Raw genomic sequence first — 10,210 nt, 5'->3', positions numbered from 1 at the left:
AAGGTGTCCATAGGTGTGTGGATTTATCTCTGGGCTTTCTATTTTGTTCCATTAATCTACATTTCTGTCTTTGTGCCAGTACCATACTGTCTTGATGACTGTATCTTTGTAGTAGAGCCTGAAGTCAGGCAGGTTGATTTCTCCAGTGTCATTCTTCTTTCTCAAGATTGCTTTGGATATTCAAGGTTTTTTGTATTTCCATACAAATTGTGAAATTATTTGTTCTAGCTCTGTGAAAAATACCGTTGGTAGCTTGATAGGGATTGCATTGAATCTATAGATTGCTTTGGGTAGTGTGCTCATTTTCACTATATTGATTCTTCTGGTCCATGAACATGGTATATTTCTCCATCTATTAGTGTCCTCTTTGATTTCTTTCAGCAGTGTTTTATAGTTTTCTATATATAGGTCTTTAGTTTCTTTAGGTAGATATATTCCTAAGTATTTTATTCTTTTCATTGCAATGGTGAATGGAATTGTTTCCTTAATTTCTCTTTCTATTTTATCAATATTAGTGTATAGGAATGCAAGGGATTTCTGTGTGTTGATTTTATATTCTACAACTTTACTATATTCATTGATTAGCTCTAGTAATTTTCTGGTGGAGTCTTTAGGGTTTTCTATGTAGAGGATCATGTCATCTGCAAACAATGAGAGTTTTACTTCTTTTTTCCCAATCTGGATTCTTTTTATTTCTTTTCCTGCTCTGATTGCTGTGGCCAAAACTATGTTGAAAAGTAGTGGTGAAAGTGGGCTCCCTTGTCTTGTTCCTGACTTTAGGGGAAATGCTTTCAATTTTTCACCATTGAGGATAATGTTTGCTGTAGGTTTATCATATATAGCTTTTATTATGTTGAGGTATGTTCCTTCTATTCCTGCTTTCTGGAGAGATTTTATCATAAATGGATGTTGAATTTAGTCAAAGGCTTTCTCTGCATCTATTGAGGTAATCATATGGCTTTTATTTTTCAATTTGTTAATGTGGTGTATTACATTGATTGATTTGACTGTTGCAAATTTATTTAGAGTTCATCATATGGTCCTCCTTACATGAACCTGCCATGGTATTTCTCTGTTTCTGAATCACCTTGTCTATTAAGAATTTATTGATAAATTTTAAACTTTTTTGATTTCTTCCCCCAAAATGGGATTGTTCATGAAATTACATATTCTCATTTATTTTTTCTCTCTTATTTATTTTATTTATTCTCATTTATGTTTAATTGCCAATTAATGCAATAATTATAAATGAGATGTATTTTTCAAGTGTATTTTCTTGCAATTTTGTAGATATAAAGGAGATATCTTCTTCTGGAGATATTTTTTCTTCAATTTTTTTCTTCCTCACCAGCAAGACCATGAAGAGCCTTAAAATTTTGTCACTTTTATGTAAGAATCTTTTTCATTTATTTTTCTTAAGAATTTTTGGCTGAAAAACCAAAGGAGAAACAACAAATTAACCAACCAATCAGAAAATAAGAATATAAACAACAAATTAACCAACCAATCAGAAAATAAGAATAGGCATTATGAAAGAGAAAAAATAAAAATGTTTGGATGCCCTCCTTGTACAAGTAAAAATTGATCCCTAACCATCAACTTCTTTCATTGTTGCTATTGAGTCACTAAGTCACAGATTCCTTACCACTGAATCAGGGTGACTCAATGGTAAAGAACTCTCCTGCCAATGCAAGAGACACAGGTTTGATCCTTGGGTCAGAAAGATCCCCTGGAGAAGGGCATGGCAGTCCACTCCAATATTGTTGCCTGGGAAATTCCATGGACAGAGGAGCCTCGTGGGCCACAGTCCATGGGGTCCCAAAAGAAGCAGACGTGACTTAGCAACTAAACGACCCCAACTGTGCAGACACATGAAAGCACTTGAAAGTGCTACTCACACTCAGTCTTCTGGATTCTCACTTGGTCATTTGGATCTCTGGCCAATGACACCTTTGATAAGTCAGGAACTGGGTTAAAAATCTAAAGGAATTCCCAACTTGTTATAGGTTCGGTTGTGTACCTTCCAAAGTATATATATTGAAGTCTTAACAATCTACCTCAGAATATGCAAGTATCATACTTGAAAACAGGGTTGTTGCTGATTAATTAAGATGAGGTCAAGCTGGAGTAGAAAGAGCCCCTAATCCAATATAATGATGTTCTTATAAAAAGGGGGAACTTGAGACATAGAGGCATGCCAGAGGGATACAATGTGAAGACTGGAGCTATTTTCCATTAACCAAGGAACTACCAGAATCTAGGAGAGACCTGGAACAGACCCTTCTCTAGAGCCTTCAGAAGATGTAGAGTTCTGCCAACAACTTAAGCTCAGACTTTCAGCCTCCTGAAACTTGAGACAGTAAATTTATTTTGCTTAAGTCACTCAGTTTATCAGATTCTACTGTAGAAGCCCTATGAAACTAAGATACAATGTTATAGTTTTAAAATGCCTTTTACAGTTTCTTATTATCCTCAATCTTTGTATAACTTGTGGCAGCAAAACTGACTGAATCTTACAGCCTAACTTTCCACAGAAAGTCCTTAACTAAATGTGATTTTCCTAACAATGCTCCTTCACTGGTCATCCCATTTATTTCCCCTCTATCCCAAGCTCTTATGGATCTGAGCATCATGATCCCAATATGAATGTGTGTTTCTCATGAGGACAGGTAGGATGCAAAATCATAACAGAGCTAATTACCATCAGTTCAGCACTAAAATTACCAATGAGAATAGGGCATGGGGGATCTCTGCAGTCTAGACTAGAATTCACAATGGATGGAAATGACCTTGCCTCTCATGAAGATAATGGCCCAGGATGGGAGTATCCCAGGCAAGGCTCAGCCTCCCCAGTGATCTGAGGGACTCATGAGGTGTGTTGCCTTTCTCACCCACAGATCCAAAGTACACAGTCCCTCCCAGGGGATGGTAGAAGGTTTACTCACTTATTTTCCACATCCTGGATAGTGTCAGGAATGGGCAGATTTTTGGTTTCAGGTGGGAGAAGAATGAGAAGACCAGCAATGATCGGAAAGACTCCATAGATGATCCAGGGCAGGATGGGTAGATACACTACTAGGGTCATCAAGAGAGGAGCCAGGGTTGCCCCACACCTACTAGCTAGCATATCTAATCCTGCAAAGTTTGCCCTGAAGGAGTAAATGACATGATGTGGTAATTCAGTAAATATCTGCACATAAAATTCATGAGATATTATTCTGCAGTGAAACACAATTACTATATTCATGAGCTTGACGATAAACCCTTGTTATTGAGATTTGCTCCCTGGTTTTCTAGCTGTCTTTGTCAAAGTGTATTGATACTTTTTCATTATTTTATATGGAATGTTACACATTGGACCTATAGTAAGAAGAGATTCAAAAGATTAATGAGAAGATACATTGAATTACTGCTCAGAACAATACACAGAACAAAGTTGGGTTTTTCAATTAACTTTAGCTATAGTTGCTATTGATATATTATCACCATTACAAATGATTAATTTATAACTTAAAGATCTTATTGTGTTCACTTCTGAAATAAGCATCAGTTAGATGGGAAAGTCATACTTTAGATCCTGGCAGAGCATTCATAAACTCTTACCTGAGGAGAGTGGGGATGAGTTCAGTAGAGTAGACAGAAAGAGAAGATGTAGAGGCAGCAGCACAACCAATTCCCACACTTGCCAAAGCCACACGCAGGGTCTGCATTTCTGGAGACAGGAAGACCAGCAACACTAAGAAATCTGGGCTGGAGGAAGTGGCACCCACCAAATTTACTCAGGAAAAAAAAGAGAACTATGGTTTATTGATAGTTTTGAAATATACCATAGAATACATATATATATATATGTTGATAAACTGAGAAATGTAAAATCAACAATATATGTGGTAAAATTACATAAAACTATCTGGAATAGTTGCAGCAAATCCATCTGCATATCTGAGATTTGCAAGAAAAGAAAAAAGGAAACAGTGTGGCAGAAATTTGCTTTCACTAATTTTGTCCAGTATTTGCAATATCCTTATTGCTGAAGTTAAGACCGTGATATGGACAATTACTGAGTCTAATGTTCAGCTCCAATCTTGAGACGTTTACAATTAAAGTGCAGGTTTTAAAGTGACCAGTCATCCTGGGAATTTGAAGGTTTTGATAATGTGAGATTTTCATTGATAAAATCAGAAAAGTCCCAGGTAAACCCAAATGAGTCAATCAACCTATTGTAGATACAGCATTGCCGTGGGGTAAGTATGACACCAGTGAGTAACAGGACAGTACTGCTCTATTAGTGGACAGGCTGTGGAGACGCTAGATCTACATCAATGTTAGACATGAAGAACCTAACATCAAAGCCTGTAGTTGGGGAAAATTGTCAGAATTAGGGAACAATTGAGAAAAATTTAGGGGAATCAGTTTTCTGCACAGTATAAAAAGAAATGTAATTATAACTGGATAATATTGGAAAGAACTCCATAGTAAAGCAGTATTATTAATGCATTATTGAAGATATTCTGAGGAGCAATAAAAATACCTATCTGTAATGCTGTGAGTCATATTCCTGCATTGGAGATGCAAATTGCCCACCAAGTTTCTCCTAATTATTACATATCATCATTCTATTAACTTATAAAGTAATCTGATAGGGAATGGACAAAGATATTTCTCAGCTTCAATTCTTGTTTCTACTGCACCCTCCTTTCCCACTTGAAAAAGAGGATTTTTTTTTTCATTTCCTGGGAGACTTTCTTAAGCAAGAACTATAGTCATAGTGACTTGAGCTCACAGTCATACGTAGATACATAGAAATGGGGACGTAGACCAGTCATCAAAGCTGGTAATGAAGAGCCCAAATAGAGGGAGTGGCCATAGTATGCTCTCACATGGGATATAACTGCAAGGCCTTATCCCTCTCTACTTGCTATTTAATGTGTGAATGGGAAAACCACAAGTGAATGATTGCTGTCCTAGAGAGACTACCTGGAATAAATGGGACCATTTTCCAGATGTTTCCACTATGTGATGAAAGATAAATATATGTTTGTGCTGCTCCTTACTGACCTTTAGCTCTTTTCTCAAAAACTGGTGGATTCATGTTGATGTATGGCAAAACCAATACAATATTGTAAAGTAATAAGCCTCCAATTAAAATAAATAAATTTAAATTTTAAAAAACTTAGCAGAATTTCTCATCAGTTTGATTTGGGAGAATACTTAACCTTTCATTAGGACCTCTTTTTACTCCTGGCTTCAGACAAGTATGACCAAACAAACCTTGAAGAATGAGAAAAAGACCCTTCGTTTCCCCAAAGTCCAGTCTTCTCTCACCTTGGGGCACAAATGTGTTGACCAAAATGGAAATTCCCACCAGGAACATGAGAAACATCTGGGTTGGTCGACGGCCCATGTGATTCAGTGGTAAAACTGCAAGACTTCGGACTGAGACAGTGAGAGCTCCAAAGATTACCTGGAACAGGAAAATATTGCTCCCAAAGTGCTGTAGATTCATAAAGATGCCAAAATAGGGTATTGTGATTGCAAATCTGTAGTGGAAAAAAAAAAAGAAGAAAAAAGACATAAGCCATAAGACTTAGAGCAAAAAAAAAAAAAAATAAAATAAAATAAAAATAAAAAAAAGACTTAGCAAAGGTACTATAATTGATAATTATATTCACCCAGGCAGCCAATGATCCAAGTTAAACAATAAAGGCCCTATCTGACTTGTGTAATTCTTCATTTTAAAGTGAAAAGTCACCATAAAAATTACACGGCTGTATATGAAAATGACACTTTTTCTGACATTCTTTTGTCTGATTTATTAAACACAAATATGACAGTAAGAGGAAACATAACGTGACTCAGTCTCCAAACAAGATGATATATAATATTTGACAACAGAAGCATTAATAGTGAAACATAGAAATTAGGGAAATAATCTCTTTTTGAGGGTTGTCTATATGCTGTGAGTCCTCCCCCTCCTCGCCCAATCCCAATACAGCAAGAAATTTCTATTTTCTCAACTAGTGGTTGAAGCTAGAAAATACTGTCTGTGTCCCCTTGACTTGACAGCATAGTGCCCTGGGGATTAATACAGTTCTAGGAAATGTAAAGTGCATTCCTGAATTTTAAGGCTAAGAAACAGTGTAAGAATACAGGAAAGCAAACATAAACCAACAGTAACTTCAGAAATGGAATCAAAGGATCTCACTTCAGATTTTACCCAGAAAACATTTAAAGGAAAGAAGCCCACTTTAATGATCTACTATACCTAGAGAGAGCTAGACTTAGTACAACTAGACTTAGACATTAAAATAGAAGAAACATCACAGATCACAGTATTCCAAGAAAGGTGTCTGATGACTGTCATCTTTACTTTTTCCTTCCACTCTGATTGTCTAGGATTCAGAAACACAAGTCTATGTGTCCTAGTGAATATGGAAAAGTTGAAAATGCATGTGCTGTGAACTTAGTCACTCAGTCATGTCAGATTCTGTGCAACCCGATGGACTGTAGCCCACAAGGCTCCTCTGTCCTGGGGATTCTCCAGGCAAGAACTCTGGAGAGGGTTGCCATGCCCTCCTCCAGGGGATCTTCCCAACCCAGGTCTCCCACACTGCAGGTGGATTCTTTACTGTCTGAGTCACCAGAGAAGCCCCTCCAAAAAATGAGGCACTAATTTCCATGTGAGTATTATTAGGTGTGTTTTCCTCATCTTCTATCTCCCAATCAGTGCCTCCCCCTCATTCTTCATTATGAAAAAGCATAATAAAGTTAAATGCAGAAACGGTCTACAAGGATATGCCTGGGAAGAGATCAATTATGAAATGCAATAGTCACTTACTTAAGCTTGTCAGTGGGTCTATGTTGTCCTGTATGCTTCTTGTGCATGAGCATTCAGTGTTCACAAATTAAGAATTATATTTACTTCTGTGTCTCTTTTGCTTTGGACTCTGTGGGAGAGGGCGAGGGTGGGATGATTTGGGAGAATAGCATTGAAACATGTATAATATCATATATGAAATGAATCGCCAGTCCAGGTTCGATGCATGATACTGGGTGCTTGGGGCTGGTGCACTGAGATGACCCAGAGGGATGGTACAAGGAGGGAGGACGGAGGTGGGTTCAGAATGGGGAACACGTGTATACCTGTGGTGGATTCATGTTGATACAATATTGTAAAGTAATTAACCTCCAATTAAAATAAATAAATTTATATTTTAAAAAAAGAATTATATTTAAAATTTCTCCTTCTGACTCTACCAAAGTAAGTACTTATATCCCTTCAAGAGACAATGACCAAGATTTCCTTATGGAAGCCCTTGTGCTAATACATAAATAAAATGTATCCAAATTGGAAACCAATAAAAGTCCACCAACATTGAAGCACATAAAGAAATTGTAGTGTATTCATCTAATGAAAACTGAAGGAGTGGGGAGGAGAACCACCTACTGTTACATGCAGCAGAATGGGTGAATCTTCAGGAATGAGCATGAGAAAAGGGGACCTGTCACAGAATCCTCTTATCATTTACATTAGGTGAAGGTCAAGATCAGGCAAGACTCCTCTGCAGTGAAAGAGATCAGAGCAGCTGGACAGGCGAGGGCAGTGAGTAGAGAACAAGAATGAGGCAGTGGTGGAGGTAGTGGTGTTTATTATTGTACAGGATATGTGAGGGGAATCCTGGGGTATCAGGATTTTCAGGCTTTGATCTGGAGGTTGCTACTTTTTTACATGTTGAAATATTCATTGATCTGTAAATACTCATCTTCATGTATCGACTGGCAAAAATTGCTTCAATTAAATTTTAAAGAAAAAATAAACCCCCAAATCCACACTGTGACAGAAATTTTCAACATAAACCTTCACTGAAGAGACTGGCAGAGTGATATAACCAACTCTACTTCATATACTAATTTCTGTGGCGGTATTATTTGGTTGTTTCCCTCATCTTTTATCTTCAAATCAGTGCCTCCCTCTCACAACACTGTTGTAGTTAATGAAACTGTTTCATGTCCACACACTTTTAATGTTGCTATGTAAAGCTACCTTTTATCCAGTATGGGTGTTTTGTCATGTTTTGTCCTGTATCGATGTGAGAGATGGATCATAAAGAAAACTGAATGCCAAAAAATCGATGCTTTCAAACTGTGGTGCTGGAGAAGATTTTTGGGAGTTCCTTGAATGGCAAGGAGATCAAATCGGCCAATAATAAAGGAAATCAGTCCCAAATATTCATTGGAAGGACTACTGCTGAAGCTGAAGCTCCAATATTTTGGCCAGCTGATGTGAAGAGCCAGCTTGTGTGAAAAGACTCCAATGTTGGAAAAGATTGAAAGCAAAAGGACCAGGGGGCTGTAGAGGATGAGATGGTTAGATAACATCACCGACTCAGTGGACATGAGTTTAAGCAAACTCCAGGAGATAGTGGAAGACAGAGGAACATGGCATGCTATAGTCCCTGGGGTCACAAAGAGTTGGACATGACTTAGCAACTGAACAATAGCAATAACCACATGCATTCTGTAAAGCCCACCTCACAAAGGAGAGAAGACAGGTCCTTTTACGCAGATTGGGTGTGCGGAACAAGTCAAACACAGTAGGTTTGGTCTGTGCTGCCTCCAGCTCCTCCTGCATGGTCGCTTTCAAGCCCTTCAACAACAACAAACACATATCACTTGCTGACATAGTGCCAGGTATTGTAATGAACACTGGCACCCAATAGGATAGGAGAGATACATTCCCTTTCTTTGTAGTACAACAGATTACACATGCAGTCACTTGTGTGAACATGATATGAAGGAGGATGTAGGGAGTTAAGGGAGACTCCAGGAAATTACACAGCAACAATGATTTTTTTTTTTTAATGAGGCCATGGTGGAGGGAAGTGAGTAGGGCATCCATGAGAGCACACAGGCTGCAGGTTCAAATCAGGAGATGAACTAAAGGAAGAAGTCCTTATATAGTGTTCAAAGCTCCTTTTGTAAGAAATGGGCATGAAAGACCAGGAAACTGAGCTTGCATTCTCAACCAGATGGCCTTGTTAGAAAAGCAGTTTGTCTATCTCAATAAGGAGGAGGCAGGTATTAGTTCATGACTTCCCTCCCACCCAATAACCACCTTCCCTTTCCGGCTTACCTCCATACTCAAGATTTCTTCAGCATTTTTTATTCCATTTCTGTGTGCAACTTTTTTAAGTTCCTTTAGGCCCTCATCTGGTTTATTGGTGACAATCAGCCACCGTGAAGATTCCACCAGCCACCTGATGAAAGAAGAGCAGACCGGTATAGTCAACCCTTCTTTGCTATATGATTATTGACATGTTTTATGTCTTCCGTCTACTATCCACTACATCAACTAGACATTCAGTTGTGTTAAACTAAGTCTAGGAAAATATGAGAGTGATATTTCCATGCTGGGATGACAGACTAGGAGACAAATTGCCTTTATGCTTAGTCAGCAGGAGTTTTTCCTAGAAGTTTATGAAGGTTAAACTGGAGAGTGCCTCGCATACATAATTCCCTCTCAAAGCGTGACATGAGATCTAGCAATTTTGTGCACATAATATATATTCTTTTCAAAAAGTACCCCAGGCTTCCCTGGTATCTCAGTGGTAAACAATCCACCTGCCAACGCAGGAGACCTAGGTTTAATCCCTGTTCTGGGAAGATCCTATATGCCCAGGAGCAACTAAGCCCATGCACCAAAACTATGGAGCCTGTGCTCTAGACCCCAGAAACCACAGCTACTGAGCCCATGTGCCACAACTACTGAAGTCTGTGTGCTCCAGGTCTCCCACTCCGCAACAAGAGAAACCACCCCAGTGAGAACCCATGCCCTGCAATGATGAGTAGCCACTGCTGCCTGCAACTAGAGAAAAGCCCATGTAGCAACGAAGACCCAGCATAGCAAAAATAAACAAATAAATAAAAAAAATTTTTTTAAAGAAGCCCCAATTAGGTATGGTAGAGGTCAACAAATATTTTAAACACATGTACACCCATGGCTGATTCATGTGAATGTATGGCAAAAACCATGACAATATTGTAATTAGCCTCCAATTAAAATAAATAAATAGGAGGCGGTCCTAAGATGGCGGAGGAATAGGAAGGGAAGACCACTTTCTCCCTCACAAATTCCTCAAAAGATCATTTCAACGCGGAGCAAACTCCACAAAACAACCTCTGAATGCAGGCAGAGGACATCAGGCAACCA

At 38.4% G+C, this 10,210-nt stretch overlaps 1 protein-coding gene across 1 annotated transcript in view; it reads right to left on the bottom strand.

Annotated features, from left to right (window-relative positions):
• Window positions 1-1,253: 1,253 nt before the first annotated feature.
• LOC120874599 (solute carrier family 22 member 10-like) overlaps window positions 1,254-10,210 on the bottom strand; it is a 52,604-nt gene continuing 43,647 nt past the window's right edge. Inside the window, exons 5-10 of the mRNA XM_040256081.1 lie at window positions 9,134-9,257; window positions 8,532-8,647; window positions 5,326-5,540; window positions 3,604-3,712; window positions 2,946-3,149; window positions 1,254-1,429 (exon numbers count right to left, since the gene is read on the bottom strand). Coding sequence (XP_040112015.1) covers window positions 1,369-1,429; window positions 2,946-3,149; window positions 3,604-3,712; window positions 5,326-5,540; window positions 8,532-8,647; window positions 9,134-9,257 — 829 coding nt within the window. The 3' untranslated portion in view covers window positions 1,254-1,368. The remainder of the gene's footprint in view (window positions 1,430-2,945; window positions 3,150-3,603; window positions 3,713-5,325; window positions 5,541-8,531; window positions 8,648-9,133; window positions 9,258-10,210) is intronic.

Source organism: Oryx dammah, unplaced genomic scaffold, assembly GCF_014754425.2.
Source record: "Oryx dammah isolate SB20612 unplaced genomic scaffold, SCBI_Odam_1.1 HiC_scaffold_15, whole genome shotgun sequence".
Classification (NCBI taxonomy): domain Eukaryota; kingdom Metazoa; phylum Chordata; class Mammalia; order Artiodactyla; family Bovidae; genus Oryx; species Oryx dammah.
Note: the sequence above shows the minus strand (reverse complement) of the source record. Positions and strands in the feature narration are given on the sequence as shown.